Genomic DNA, 16,217 nt, shown 5'->3' on the forward strand with positions numbered 1-16,217 from the left:
CTAAAGTTGTACCCTTATTTTGCAATGGTTCCCTGGTCTAGGTTCTCAGTGTAGCTGACGTCTTGTACAAATTTAAGGGGTGGAGTGAAATGTTGTGAAAGTTTGGTTCTGCAATCACTGAAAAGACTGCACCGGTATCAAGCACCATTGGAACCCAGTGACCATTTCACCAGATGATTATTTTGATTTGTTCTGATTTGGATGTTCCTGAACCACATGTGGGTGGACTTCCCAGGGTGTGCACTCTCCCAGATACCGGCCTATGAGTTCTCTTACTCAGTTTAGGTCTGGAGGGATTCTTTTGCAGTCTCAAGTCTGCAATAGTGGCAGCAACTACAATGGCTTGCAGGCCTAGATCCTGAAGAAAATGTTAACCATTTAGCTAAGGCTTGGCTTTGTTTTGGGTTTTGCTGTGGGCTGACCTAGGGTCCTTCTGAAGGCTATGCAATTGCCTTCATTCAAGTGGTGTTCCCAAGCTCAGTTGGACTAGCAAGAGCGTCTGCTTCCATCAAAATACCCTGAAACTCATATGCTTCACTTGCCAGATTTTCCAATGTTAAAGCCAAGTGTAGTGCCTGTTTAACATCCAGTTGGGCTTCAGCTAATCAGCACTTTTGCATGGTTATATCATTAATCCCAGATATGAAACAAGCAGTCTCTCAGCATCTCATTAAGTGTTAAACCAAAGTTACATGCCTCCACCATTTGTCTTAACCTCGTCAAAAGTCCCAATACCAATTCCCCTGTTTCTTCAATTGTTGAGTAAAACCAATGATGTCTCAGAGTTAGAGGAAGCTCGGGGTCATAATATTCCTTAACTAAATCCATCAATTCTTGAAAAGATTTAGTAACTGGTGTCTCAAGGAAAGTTAGGCTCTGAATAACTGAAAAAAGCAGCAGGTCCACAAGCTGTCAGGAGAATTAATTATTGCTTTTCATCTGCTCCAATGTCATTTACACATAATAAAAAAGGTATTCTTTCCACATACTGGGCCCAGTCTTTGACGGCAGGATTGAACGAGTCAAGCTTCCAAAATAATAGTATGATGCCAGATATGCTTACCCCAACTCACAGATACCAGTAGTGAGGGAATTTCTTCAGGAGTGTATTTTCTTTCTCTCGTTACCATTGCAATAACTCCATAGATGCTTGTATCCTGTCACCAAGTTGCCCTTTGTTTACACATGGAGATTCCTTGACACTGATCCAGCTCCCTCAGACCCAGCTCTATGAGTGAACAGGGTGCCTGAATCTCCTGTTCTTCTCTGTCAGTCAGGGCTCTCTGATTGGACCAGGTTAACAGCCCCAGTCAGGGAACTCATATTCTATTAGGTCCACCTGGCTGACCTTGTTACAATCACTACAGATTCCAAGTCATGATATGGGAGTGTGTTGAGTTTTTTTCTTTCTTTGACCTTTTTCTAAAATGGTCTTTCTGAAAATAGATGATAACTCCAAGTCAATGGGAATTTTCAGCTCATTGCAGTTGAAAGAATCTAAACTTCTACAGTTTGGCCTGTCATGGGTAAATTGAAATGCAAGGATATGGTCTATCTGCATTTGTCTGCACTCCTTCCTGTCCCACACTCTTAGAAAAGAACACTTTATTGCACCACTGAGACATTTTATATCCCAATATTTTCTTTTGGTTTAACTCTCGGGTAGGAAGGATGGATGCATTACTAAAACGGCATTTATTGTTGAATTGTAGACTTCTACATTCATTCGCCTGCCAACAGAATTATGATCACTGGAACTTCTTTCACTGAAAGCATCAAAGTGTGGAAACATTCATCCCTCAAGTCTGAACTGGGTTCCAGGTTTCTGGAAGTCACAGCCTCAAGATCCCTTTATGTGTTATGTTTCAATTGTATTTACTTAATTATTCTAATGCTGGATAAGTTGTTTTTTTTTTCATCATTTCAGTTGAGCTATATAATCTGCCCAGTTCAGACTTCACTACTGGATTACCACCTTTTAATTATTTATTTCAAATAAGCAATCTCTTAATTATTTGAGAAGTGACAAAGGATCATTCTTGTAAAAACACGTCATTGGCTGATTTTTCATTGTTAACTTTATACTCAATGGAGTTAGCCGTAGTAAAAACCATCTGTAATAAAGGAAACTTGAACATATTTCAAACATGAAAGAACAGATGGCCTTTAAGGAGAAATAGCTCCATAGGACTTCTCCAACGTCACTAAAGTGATTCACAGTGTTTTATGACATAGGAAAAGGGCATTCAGCCCAGTTGAAACAGCAGTACAATTCAATCCCATGCCCCAGTTTTTCTTCACAGTAGTCATAAATTAGTCAACCAATTGCCTTTTGAATATTCCTGAGGCAATTTATTCAACCATCCTTTCTGGGAGATGTTCAAGATCTTCACAACCTCCTACATGAAAAATATTCTCATTACTTCTTTGCTAATTGTTTTTAAGTTTATGACCTCTGGTTATTGACATACATGCCAGATAAAAGTTTCTTCCCAATTGTTCCACCGAAGCCTCTTATAATTTTTCGCATCTCCATCTGATCCTGAACAATGTCAGCTTCTCCAATCTCTCCATACTGACTGCTAGTTTCCCAATTTATTTCCTCTGTTGTTTTTCACATACTTTTATATCTTGTCAAAATGTGTTGCTCCAAATTGTGCACAGTACTTGTGCTAACACCTAACTTTGACTTGTAAAGATACAACATGACTTCATTATTTGTGTTTGGTGTCCTGATTTGCAATGGCAAGTATCCTACACATTCTCTCTCACCAAAAGACTCATAGAGGAAACTTTTCTTCATGGTCCCTCACTGCATCTTACCTTTTAGTAAATCATAATTTCATATTACCACTTACTTTCTACCATGTGTTTCTATTTTGTAGAATAGTTTTGCAATAATTAATCAAATGTTTCTTGGAAGTCCGTATACACAGTAACTGTTGATTGCATGCAAGTTCTGTTTAATTGTATGTAGGCAGTAGTCATTAACTGAGGATTTACTTGAGCCCCTATAAATAGACACAAACTACAACTATGGTTATTGAAGTTTAAAGGTATATTCTTGTGATACGTAACTATGTATATACGAGCTTAGAAACTGTGTAAATATTGGCTCCATCGAACGTTCACCAAGAGACTTAGCATAGAACATGATAGGAAAGGAGGTTATCGCAAAAATGAAGGCTGAAAGTTAAAATCTTGTTTTCAAACAGTAAACCATCATCCTACATGTTTATTGTTATGTTTTGACACAGTATCTTTAAATTTGGGTAACATGAATCAGGTTATGTGATCATTTCTGAAGTCTGCCTGACCAAAGGGGAGTATTAAAGATTAATGGAAAGTCCATATTGTTCTGTCGCATACAAGGTGCCATGTACTCACACTTTAAGATGGCGGTAGTGACATGTGACATGTGGTTAGATGGCTAGTTTCTAAAGTTCAAGGAAATTACTAAGAATTTGGCGTTGTGAACAGTGTGCTTTAAACTGTCTATTTATTTCATAATAATAGACAGTTGAAATTTCAAGAGTAGCTTATCAGCATTTCTATAAATACATGTGATTCACATAACCGTGAAAATGGGTTTTGAGAGGAAGGGTTTCTAACATATTCCAAAACTCACAAAGTTAGTTTGCCAGGGTGCATGAAAGAGAAAATAGCTAGACCCTGAAAGTATCTATGGTTTGCTGCACAGACATGCGCACTCAAATTGTAAAGACCAAATTGGAAAGAAGAATTGAAAGTTGGCCTTGTTTACAGGAAAATTCAGAGAACCATTACAGTGCAGGAGGCCAATCAGCCCATCTTGCCTGCACTGTCTAAACTGACAGAAATGTTATTTGACTTCAAAAGGAATGGAACTAAGGACATGAGAGCCATGAATCTTTTTGGTGCTTTTCTTGGAATTTTAAATGACTACTTCCGGGACAGTGTAATGTTCATCCATGAAGTGGGTTTTCAGTTGGGTTAAAATGTAAAAAATTTCGTTCTGTACTCTAAAGTACAAGTGACCTGCAAAAACAGAGTTTCATCAACAGTATTTTCAGTTGTTATAGTAAAAGTCTTGTTGTGTCATCATTTTCAGCCATTGACTGGATATTCAAATTTGTTTTTTTGAAAAGTTGTCAATTTCAATAGATGCCCGTAATGATAACCATTGTGGAAAACAACAGAAAGCAAATATAAAATGGATATAAAATATACACTTCAATCTTCTCTGAGTGTCAACTATATGACAGTAGAAGAATAAAGCAGATATGTGGACTTTGGTTACATTCCCTACCAAAGGGGAAAATGGTGTAGCCTTGGCATTGTTATAAGCTATCGAACATGAAGTCAGAAGTAAACTATCTTGTGAGCTGGTTAGATAGAGTTTTTTGGATGAAATCATAAGCAAGTTGATCTGTTAAATGTCTATAGTCAGATTTATAGATTTCAGAAGAGATGGGCATTCCATGATAGACCATAGCATAGATATTCTGGATCAGTGTTGCTGGAAGAGCACAGCAGTTCAGGCAGCATCCAAAGTGCAGCGAAATCAATGATTTCGCTGCACTTTGGATGCTGCCTGAACTGCTGTGCTCTTCCAGCACCACTAATCCAGAATCTGGTTTCCATCATCTGCAGTCATTGTTTTTACCTCTACAGCATAGATATTAACCGCTTATGTAAAAAGTTGGCAAAGCTACAGTTGGATTGCTGGATCAGCATTATGTATGTTCAAATTCTTGAAAATATGCAAGAGGTTCTCGTGCAGAAAGGCCCCTTGTTTTGACTTACGTTCAGATCTTGGAGAGGGAGACTCTGTTGCATCAAACATCAGTTCTTGAGAAGTTCTAGGGAAACAATTCTTCATGGGGCAAAGTGACCATTCCAGAGTAACACAAAGGATAGAGAATCAATAAGTGCTGGATTTGGAAATGCTCCAGATAATGGATACAGGCATCAATACCACAGAAGGATTAACAGCAGTAAAATGAGGATGAGTATTTTCAAATCGAGACATTACCATAGAAGACAGAAATGGAAAAACAAAGAAGAAAGAGTCCCCGAAACAGCAAAAGGACAATTATTAAGTACTTCAGGTGTGAATTGGGATATAACTACGTGATTAAGTGCCCAAAGCAGAAAGGCAAGGTCCTTGAAATGACACATGACAAAGAGAATTCTAAGAAAGAGGATAAAGAAATAGTGAATCAAAATAAATACCAGCTACATGGATCTTAATTATGGGTATATTCTTAGTTTGTAATCCTTAGTTAAGTCTGCCCATTCTCATTTACTGTTTTCCTAATCTTTCTTGGAACTAATGAAACCAGCTCTTTTCCAGTTCAATGTTGACTTTGATTTGTCTCATTGTATAGCCACTTTAAACCTAAATTCAATATGATAGGATATCACTGAAACAAATGCAACTCACATTAGTTTATTTAGTCTGATTGCACTGCCTGAAATAATGGAGGCAGTAGTGGTCAAAAGGAAGTTGAGTAAGTGGTTGAAGATGAAATATATTGCAAGGACTACTGTGAATGTATATGGAGATAGAATTAAAGAGCCAGCAAAGGCACGATGGGTTGATTGGCCTCTAAAGTGTTGTATCATTCTATGATTCCCCAGTCACGGATAAGTATTACTTCCTTCCACATTTAACTGGAAAGGTAACAAATTAAGAATGTCTCCTGTATTCACTTTGGGTATTTTTTTCCTTTGCTGATTTTGCACCATCTTGTCCCACTCACTATTAGGATAATTAAAGACCCAAACAATTATTCTTCTATTACTTTTATGATTCTCAGAAACTTGCCAACATATCTTTTCCTGCATTGCCTTCTTTAGGAATCTACATTAAACACCCAGCAATTTAACAGGTCATTTTCTGTTTCTAAATACAGATTCAGTTAGATTCAGTCTTTAAAACTTCATGTTATGTCACCCTTGTAGATCTGCAAAATTCTCCTTGGTCGATGCTTCCACACCCATCCTGGATTTTTATCTTCCTTATTCCTTCTGAATGACTTGGAGCCAGGAATTTTAAATTCCCATTTCTGGCAATGTTAAAACCAGATCTCCGCAATAATCATTGCATCATAACCTCAAATTGGCTTCGTTGGCTTAGCTTTTTCCTTATTCTAATTTCTACGCTAATTAATTTTAGTTAAATTTGATAGTCATATTTCACTTCAGAATCTGACATAGCAAAGCAACTTCCCTACAAATGGCCACTTAGGTATAGAAGCACAAAGTACTGCATCGTATTAGATACAGGCACTGGCAAAGCACTCTGATCATGTTAAAACTTTAATGCTTAGAAATGGGATGAGAAGCGAGATGCACACAGTTCCCTCCTGTGAAATGGTTACAGTTCTTGCCACCACTGCTGCTGTGTCTAGCCATAACACAAAAATTGTGAATGGGCTTTAACATTGGATTAAAAAAAACACACACAAATATATAAATGAGACTGGGTTGATGTGCCATTCAATTTAGATCCCAGATTTGACACCCACCCCCACACCTCACTCCCAACAGATTTGTACCCCATGTGGTGTTCAACCAAAGGAAATTGAGACTGTTTTCTTTAAGGAGTGGCATTCCATTTCTCCCTGGGGATAGGTCTGACCCTTAAATAGATTTATACTCCAATTTCATGCTGGCCCAAAGCCGAAAAAACTTCACAAAGGTACTAAGACTGGAAGTATCATCTCACACACCCCTTGTAATAAGACAAGGAATAAATGAAAAAGAACAATTTTAGTATCAGCTCTGAACAATAAAGCCATGCTGGTAATTTAGTTAATCTGTTACTTCCAAGTCTGTGATTGCAATGTAAAAAAACACACTATTTAGATCAACTAAATCTCACTGGACACTTCTCCTGCTACCCCTTTTCCTCTACCACTGAAGTCTATCCATGTCTTTGTCATCTCCAGAATTGTAAAGACCCCTAACTGACCTCCCAATCTACACATCAGCAAACAAACACTGTTTCATCCAACACTGTGCTGCACAAGGTTTTACTTATTGACCTACACAGGCTGTCTCTACCTCCCCCAGTTAGACTGATCTTAGAAGGTTCAATCATATGACATCCAGGCACATGATATCAATTAAGTTTATAATACAGAACAGAAATAAATAGTCTACATTAAGTGTCCTATCTGTTTATTTCCTCATAAGTAGTTGATTTTTAACTTTTATATCTCATCTGAGATTGGTTGCCAAAGACAGAAAATATTGCTCTCTTTAACAACACTAACTTTCACCTTGGTCAAAGTTCATAACTATAAGGTTCAAATTATATGTTAATTCTTAAAATTTATCAACTTATTATCCATCTTCCTTTGTATAGTTTTTATTTTGTGATTTGCACCTCTAAGAATTGGCAGTCAGTGGCATAATTTATTATGCTGTTGAATATTATTGAGCACTTCTGATTATAATTGTTTCAGTCACATCAAGTATTACAGGAGAAAAATAAGCCTTTGATACGTACTGTGGACTCTATGCTGAAAATGTCTTGCTCGAAAAGCGCAGCAGGTCAGGCAGCATCCAAGGAACAGGAGATTCGACGTTTCGGGCATAAGCCCTTACGCCCAAAACGTCGAATCTCCTATTCCTTGGATGCTGCCTGACCTGCTGCGCTTTTCCAGCAACACATTTTCAGCTCTGATCTCCAGCATCTGCAGACCTCACTTTCTCCACTGTGGACTCTATCCAACCACATCACAGGTTGTATGGTGTTTCCATTAATTTTACAAAATACCGAAACAAATTGGATGCTATGATGCCTGGTGAATTTGGTAAAACTTATTTGTGATGGGTATTGATTGATACCCAGCTATGAACTAAATTACAGATGTTCTCCTGGCTTACCAGCGGCAGCATCCAGGAGGTTAAATGTCCGTCTGGATGCTCCTGGGGAATCCTCAGCATTCAGTTTCAATTTTTTCATTCTTATTTGTAATTTGTTCCATCCCTATCTCAAACTTCTTCCAACTCATCCAAATCCCCAGTTCTTCTGATTTTGGCATTTTGCAACACAGGACGCCATTCCTGTGCTAATCGATGAACAGCTACCTAACTTTATCCCACTTTTCTGTGGTTCTGCAGCTCCACAGAATTCAACTCTTTCAGTAAACATTCAAACGCTTTATCCCATGGCTTCAGGCAGTGAGTTCCAGGACTACTATACTTTGGGTGAAAAATGTGTCCTCATCACATTTTCTACAATTGTTTTAAATCTCTGCTCCCCTGTTCCCAACCTCTCTGCTCAGCTAAATAAGTCATCCATATTTCCTCAATCTAGGCCCATCATAATTCTGTACACCTCAATTAAGTCATCCTTTGATCTCATCTGTTCCATGGAAAACAGTATCAGCTTATCCAATGGCTAAAGTTCTGTAGTCCTGGCACCATCTCTGTAAATCTCTTCAGTGCCCAGTGAAATCTCAGCTTTCCTGTAAATTGGTGAGTAGTACAGCAGTGAGTGTTCAAGCTGTGGTTGAGCTGGTGTTATATACAACTCCGTCAAACCCTCCATGCTCTTATAATTGCTACCTCTGCTAATAAAGGGCAATGTGCCTAATACCTTCTGTCCCACCCTATAAAATTTGTTGATTCCATTATAGATGTGAAAAATACATTCCGTAGACCCTCGTATAATTCTATCGATTACAAATGTTTTACTCTACTGTATCACCCAAAATACCTTCCTACTGCCATCCCATGGTTTGCAACTGTGCTTTCAGTCACCTGGTCTGTGTGCTCTAGAGTTCCTCACCTCGCTTTAACACCTTCTTTGAAGTTCAACTATTTTAGCAACTTTTTCTTGAATACACCTAATATCTTTCTGTTTAGCTCAAGCATCCATTGTTGCCGCTTCTCTGGGCCGATTTTCCTTCCTGCATTATTGGTGTTATATAAATGCAAATAGCTGTTGCACTGAAATACTAGGCACCATATATCCTGCAACTTCCCCAGAGATGCTTCCCTTCCTGTGGGAATTCTGGCTTGTTTGTGTAAACAGGCTCCTGTCACATTTCCGCTGCCAGCAACTGAGACTCTGCAATTCCATTTCAGGGAAGTTACCTTAGACAGCAGAGTGGGTTTGTAAATGTAAGGGTATTGTAGTTCAAGCAGTAGCACCTTTGCCTCTGAACTAGAATGCTCCAAGTTCAACTCCTAGTCCAGGACTTGCTGGTATCAGACAAGTTGGTGTATGTTAGTATGTCCAGCTTGGAGAGATGGGGTGGTGTTAGTGGGGCAAGGGGGACAGAGGAGTCCAGGTGTGAAACTACCCACCAAATGGAACACTGATGGCGATGGAATGGCATTGTGGTGACCCCATGGAAAAAGCTGAGAGAATGGTTCTTAAACTTATCAGATATCAATTCCATTGCAATTCTTGACTTTAACCAATTTTAACGTAGTTTGAATTCGATTCCCGTTCCTTCTTAGAATTCGATTTTCAAAATGTCAAAACTTCCCTGGGTTAACCCTGCTCAAGTAATAAACACCTTGATGTCTGTCAATATTGAAATTGACACCAACCAGTTCTGGAGTCAATAAAAAACAATTGTAATGGTCTAAGTTTTGGTTTATTCCCACCTGTCTCGTCCGACTTTGACATAATCAGCTGGCTACAAAGTTACAGATAGCGGTTTGCAAATCGCAGGGAGGAAGCCAATGACATTTCACCGCGCGACCCTGAAATCCCTTGAATGGGAGGTTTCATTAAAACTTACGCTTTTTTGCCGCAGATGGACTTACGGTACCAGTTCCGACAAGTGCTGAAGTATTTCTTCTTGGTCCCGGCCACTTGTTGAAGGGCGCACACATTAGGTCTGCAAACAGAAACAAAAATATCAAGGTCCAAAGTGAACCAAGCGGATGAAATGGCATAATATTGTTGCAAATTCGACTTTGAGTGTGCAGGAGGCATGGTTATAGTCACTTTACTAAACTACCCAGAAAAATTGTAACAGCAGGTTCTTTTTTTGAGGTTGATAATTTTTATAGTAGCACATTCTCAGTGTGTAATTTCACGGATTTCTAGACTTTTACTTTCAAAATGAAAATTTACTTACCCTCTATCCTTCGCTCTGATTCGACTGTGAGACAGTATCTTGTCATAGTAAGATGACTCGGCTTGATCAAAGGATGTCAAAACAAAGAGGCTGAAGGTGCCTAAAAACAAGAGCTTCATCTCGGCTGCTCTGTCACCTTCCCGGCGGTGAAATTGGAATGGACAAGAGGAAAAGTTACTGGCAGCTTTTATACAACAGCTGAACCCGAAGGCGGACCAGCCCAGATAACACACCACTACCGCCTTCCCCTGAAAAAAAAGGAGTGAGTTCACGAGCAAAGTGACTGTGGATCACATCCAAAGCAGTAAAATGCAGACTACCAGACCAAACTCCAGCCGGTTAGCCACACGCAGGAATTATGGAAGTTACAGAGAAAGTCTAACATCCATTAAAATGCACATAACCGCTTGAAATTACCATTCCAGGCACGATATACGCCCACATCATTTTCTAATGATTATTTTTACACTTTTATCCAAGTGGAAATTCAATCGTCAATCTTGCACCTCAGCAAGATAATTATTTGCACAAATGAGTAATCTTCTGAAAAGTTGCTGCAAATTCCAGGGATTTGAGTCCCCCCCCCACCCCCGTATGTGTGTTTGTGTGTGTGTGTGTGAGAAAGATTAACCTCACTCTAACTTGTTTACTGTGATTTCCATTGATTAAATTCGAAGCAGACTAACTTCACCAGACTCCGGTGTTTCAGTATCAACTCGCTGTGTTAATTTCTATTGTCTATCATTAACATGTTTTAATTAATGTCAGCAACCTCTTTCTTCATCATCTGTTCCAGGATCTGCGACCTTTTCAACCAACGAAACTGAATAAAGTTCTGAGAACGAAAATAAGCAAAACAGCCACTAAGTAAAGATCCAAATAAACCACGCAGCATTTTTTCGGCTCAGAACTTAAGTTACTTTGCGGTAGGAAATAGCCGCAATTTTGCGCTCTGTACAAATATTACATTTCGTTTTTCGTTTTTTAAAAGGATTCCTTCGTCTCTCCGAAACATTTTGGAAGTTTTATTGCAACAGAGATGCTAAATTCGTGTATTTTTGCTATTATTTCGAGTAATTGTTTAAGAATGTTAGTGGATTTTCAATTTTCCACTTTCTCAGTGTAGTATTCATTACAAATTTCATGAGGACCGCAGACTGCACCCAAAGTTTGAATCTGCTACCCTCTAGTGGCTGAATTCAATACTAAAGCTTAATTCCTAATAATTCCATTTCACACTGTAGCTATGTTTAACTGCTACGAAATTCGTTGGGAGAGATTAACATTGATAGCAAATTAATAATAGGACAAACGGAAATGGCAGATGAATCAAACAGATATTTTTCATGTTGAGGATTCAAATAACATCCCAGAAATAATTGTGAATCAATAGTTGAAAAGCAGAGGAACGTAAAGCTATTAAAATCAAAAGGGGAAAAGGTGCTTGAAAATGACTCGAATTAAAGAAAGGGGTCATAAAAGAACTGGCAGCTGTGATTGTAGATCCGTTGGGTTTAATTTTCCAAAATTCCCCCGATTCTGAAAAAAGTCCCTTCACTTTGGAAAATAGCAAATGAAAGTTCTCTCTTCAAAAAAGGGAGAGATGGCAGGACACTACAGGTTCAGTTAGTTCAACATCTGCAATCAGGAAAAGGCTGGAATCTATCATTGAGGAGGTTACAGCAGGGGACTTTACAAGATGTAGGGAGAGTCACATGGTTTAATGAAAAGGTAATCATGTTTGTCTAATTTATTGGAATTCTTTGAGGAAGTAACAAGTAACTATCAATGCTGGCCAGCTACCAGTGCCCATGTCCCACAAATGACTAAAAAAAAGCATGATATAAATAAAGATTTATGCACTTGTTGTTCTTCACTGTGTCTCACACCCGCATACCCATGACATGGGCACTGGTGAAAATATAAGCACTACCTCTGTTAGGCAGTAGTGTGAGGAAAAATAAAATAAACAGGAGATTTAGCCCAGGTGTTCCTGGAGAAGGAGCAAAACATTGAAGTCACCGTTTCCAATATTACAGCTGTTTGCTTAATTTCACTTTTTCATTGATCCCACCCAGGATCATACATCGTGCAGACACACAAAGTGAAATACCAAATAATTAAACAATTGAAAATGACACTTACCTCTCCCATGTAAGTGTTCAAGACTGAACAGGTCTGCTCACAATCTTGTTGTCATATTTGCCCTTAACATGAGCTCCTGTCACGGGATCCATTACTTCTTCATGAAAAGACTCGATTCCTCTGTGGAATTTCACCTGATTATATTATATTGTATAAGATTAAGCTTAACAGCAATGATGCTATTAACTCGTTAAGTGTCATGGGATCCGTCTACTTCTTCATGAAAAGACTCAATTCTTCTGTGGAATTTTACCTGATTATATTAGATTGTAGCAACAATGATACTATTAACTCTTTATTGTATTTTAGCCTAGCAACAATTAAGTATAACTATGACTACGTGGCAGCTGCTCTTTACCAGCTACTTATCAGCTACTTATTGTTTTCTCAGCTAATTAAGTGTTTAACGTGACCTTTAAACAATGCTGACCGAGGCACAGTTTGAGATTCCAGTTCTTTAAACAAATGATGTAATTGCTTAACTTAGACTGTAAGGGATATAAAGCAGAGCTAAAACAGACAGAACTCACTCTTGTCTTGAAACACAGACAAAGAGTCACCCAACCATCTCGGCTTAACTGCAGATCCTCTGAACCACCAGGCTTGCAGAAAAGACACATTTGTGCAAAATACAGACCGATCGGATGAAGCATACGGACGGCTAAGAGCTTGCTGAAATACGCCTGCCTAAAAGATTCTCGGTTGAGGCACTGCATTCTAGCCTGAAGAAGATACAATCTGAACCAACTAGCTGAAACACGCTAGTCTAAGAAGATCCCATTTGGGACACTCAGGTATTAAGCTCTGCTTTTATCCTAGGTATCTTTTAAGAACATTCAAAAAGGCTGTAACGATTGTGATTAACTGAAAACATCTGATTGTGAGTATTCAACTTATTATATTGATAAATTTCTATTATATTTTACACCACACACTTCGTGTTCGCCGAACCTTTATTTGATAAGATATGTTTACCTTTGTGTTGGTATGTTAAGTCTAGAACTTAGCTGAGAAGGCATTAGGATTGACTTAAAGTGAATCCCTCTCACTCCTAGGTGAAAGGATAAACTGAAGGGACCTAGAGACCTGCGATAAACCCAGCCGAGTTTGTAGCTATCAGGACCATACAGTCAATAGGGACCACTGGTAAACTTGACAGGTAACGGCCTCAGGTATATGCCCGAGGTACTGTAGTTTAATCCGGTAGTAACCCATACCTATTGAGGATATCCACCTGAATAACATAACAATTGGCGCCCAACGTGGGGCTCGAGAGATTGCACTATCTTGAACCTCACGGCGTAAATATTATCTTTGTCACCAAATAAACTCCTTCTGTAGGGATATAGCGAATAGTACAAAAAAATAAAAGCCCCTCAAAAAGAAAAAGAAAATGGCCAATATACCTGCCTATTATTTTAGAAATGATTGGGCAGAAATAGTCACAGCAGGAAATGACAATATAGTCTCCCCACCTAACCTAAGAGGTCAGGAGGTAAGACTGAGGGCAAATGAGTCAGTCCTAGAAGGACTAAACAGACTCAATGGAGAACCTATAGCAGCAAGACTCCGATACAGGTTCAGAATAGAATATGTAGATGGAACTCACCATCACTATGATGGATGTATACCAGCAGATGGAACTGGAAACCCCCTAGAACCAGCCCACCAGCATACCGCTGGCGTTCTACCAGCTCAACATACGGTAACAGTAATTAGAAGAGAAACAGACCTAAGGGGAAGAGAAGAACATGCCTGGGCAGAAGATATAGCTCAGCAAATTATAGTGGCAGCAGACAGAGTGCTCCAAATACCCCAACTAAATAGAGTAGCAGCACAAGTCCTAGTGGCGCAACATGCTGTAGAAAAAGCCCGATGGCTAATCAATAATCCCAGGCTCGGACAAGCCGGACAAGCACCACAACCGGTAGCAGCCCGCCGTGTGTACGGTGATCCCTCACTGAAGAATTTTAAAATCTGCTTCCTAGACTTTCCCTCAGATGACAGAGCAGCAATAAAATATATAACTCAACATTTCGAAAAACTAAAAGCCTTCTTGGAAGGACTAACCCCCCAAGAAAATTCAGATTTATTTAAAGCCCTGGATTGTCCTGCTTTAGATCAGGAACCGCACACCACCATAAATCTAGTTACCATACTCCATGAAGCCCACAACCGGGGGTATATGGAACCCAAAGAGCAGAAGCAGCCAACAAGATATTCAAAACACTCCTGGAATCAGGGAGAACAATGCTCCAGGTAGCACAATCCGCTGAAGATCTAGAAATAAACTATGTCCAAGTCAGGTCGCAATTATTCAGACAATTCCAGAACGAAGGCCATGCAAACAGGCTCAGGGAAGCCACAAACAGAGCACTAGGACAGGGACAAAACCCATGGCAAGTATTCAGATAAGAATTAATCAACTTAGGAGAAGTCCTCAATCTATCCCTAGATAGAATAGGAAAACAAAATCCCCACGGACCTCAACCAGAAGCCAAGGAAAGGAAATCAGAAAAACCTAAATCAGAAACCCAGAAATCCAAGGCGCAAGGACGCCAACAAAACCAAAGAAAACCATGGACATACCGACCCCAATATGAACCATTGGTTCAGGTAGTGGAAAAAGTCCAACCCAGAAACCAGGGACCTCCCCGACAGCAGCTACCTCCTAGACCAATTCCAGGAGTAAGCCCAAACTATTTAGGGAGAAACCCCATTCCGAATTATCAAGACCCAAGAGCTAGAGGGGGATACCAACCTCCACTACAGCCAGCCCAGCAACCACAACAACCTAGGGAATATAGGCCACCCCAACAAAATTTTAGACCTAGGCCTCCAAATGGACAAGTTCAACAAGAACGATACAACCTGAGGCCCAGAAACAGTCAGGGACAAGCAATAACCTTTGGATCAGCCAGAGTGCAAGCACAAGGGGACGAAAGGAATACAGAAGGGCAAAGAATCCACCAGACAGGGATGGTGAGAAAACCCAGACTGACAGCAGCAGAACCATGCTACCCTCAAGAACAAGGAAAAATAGAGGGGTATAAACCCCACAGACAGCAATAGCTCACAATAATGCTAGACACAGGGGCAGAAATGTCATTAATGGACAAAAGTTTGGCAGAAAAACTAAACATACCAAAAGTAGGAACAGAACCTTATCAGGGCATAGGAGCACCTGTAAAATGGGCAGATGTAGGAAAAATCAAATTAATCCTAAAAAATGGAAAACAAATAGAGACTAAAGCTCTAATTATAGAAGGTCTAAAAGACCAGGGAGAACCAGTAATATTAGGATGGGAAGACATTAAAGGACACAAAGTACTAGAACAAACAGAAGACAAAAGAACAGAAGACTTAAAAGAAATTTTAGATAAAGAAAGCAACCCCAAAATCAGAGCAAAAATAAAACACCTGTTAGTGCAAACTCACTGGGAAATCTGGCAAAAAGACTCATACCATTGCGGTAATCTAAACATTGATCCCACTCCCACAGGAATGGGACACTTCAAAATCAAAAAGAAGTATGGCATCAACAAACCAGAGATAGCTAGGGAAATCCAAAAAGTCATAGAAAGACTTGAGGAACAGGGAGTCCTAATAGAAAAAGGATCCCCATACAATACACCCATAATTGGAATACCAAAGCCTGATAAGCCAGGAAAGTACAGACTTGTCTGTGACTACCGAGACTTGAATTCAGGATCAGTGCCCTTCTCGTCATACTTTAAAGGAGCTCAGACTACACTGAATACCTTAAGAAGGGAGAAATATAAAACTACCCTAGACTTATCAAATGGATTTTGGAGTCATCCAATCCCAAAAGAAGAATGGCCATATACAGCCATAACAGACACCCTAGGGAGACAATTAGTTTGGACCAGACTCCCTCAGGGATACCTAAACAGCCCTGTAATATTTTCTGCAGAAGTCAGAAAAACAGTACAAAACTTAGCTCCGCCAGGACAAATAGAA

The 16,217-nt window shown here is 39.4% G+C and overlaps 1 protein-coding gene across 10 annotated transcripts in view; it reads right to left on the bottom strand.

The window, feature by feature from the left end:
- LOC132816498 (periostin-like) overlaps positions 1-10,890 on the bottom strand; it is a 95,513-nt gene extending 84,623 nt beyond the window's left edge. For all 10 annotated transcript variants that reach the window (XM_060826170.1, XM_060826169.1, XM_060826168.1 and 7 more), the window contains exons 1-3: positions 10,864-10,890; positions 10,092-10,339; positions 9,750-9,848 (exon numbers count right to left, since the gene is read on the bottom strand). In XM_060826170.1, coding sequence (XP_060682153.1) covers positions 9,750-9,848; positions 10,092-10,339; positions 10,864-10,878 — 362 coding nt within the window. In that variant the 5' untranslated portion in view covers positions 10,879-10,890. The remainder of the gene's footprint in view (positions 1-9,749; positions 9,849-10,091; positions 10,340-10,863) is intronic.
- Positions 10,891-16,217: the final 5,327 nt, after the last annotated feature.

Source organism: Hemiscyllium ocellatum, chromosome 6 (genome assembly GCF_020745735.1).
Source record: "Hemiscyllium ocellatum isolate sHemOce1 chromosome 6, sHemOce1.pat.X.cur, whole genome shotgun sequence".
NCBI classification, from domain to species: Eukaryota; Metazoa; Chordata; class Chondrichthyes; order Orectolobiformes; family Hemiscylliidae; genus Hemiscyllium; species Hemiscyllium ocellatum.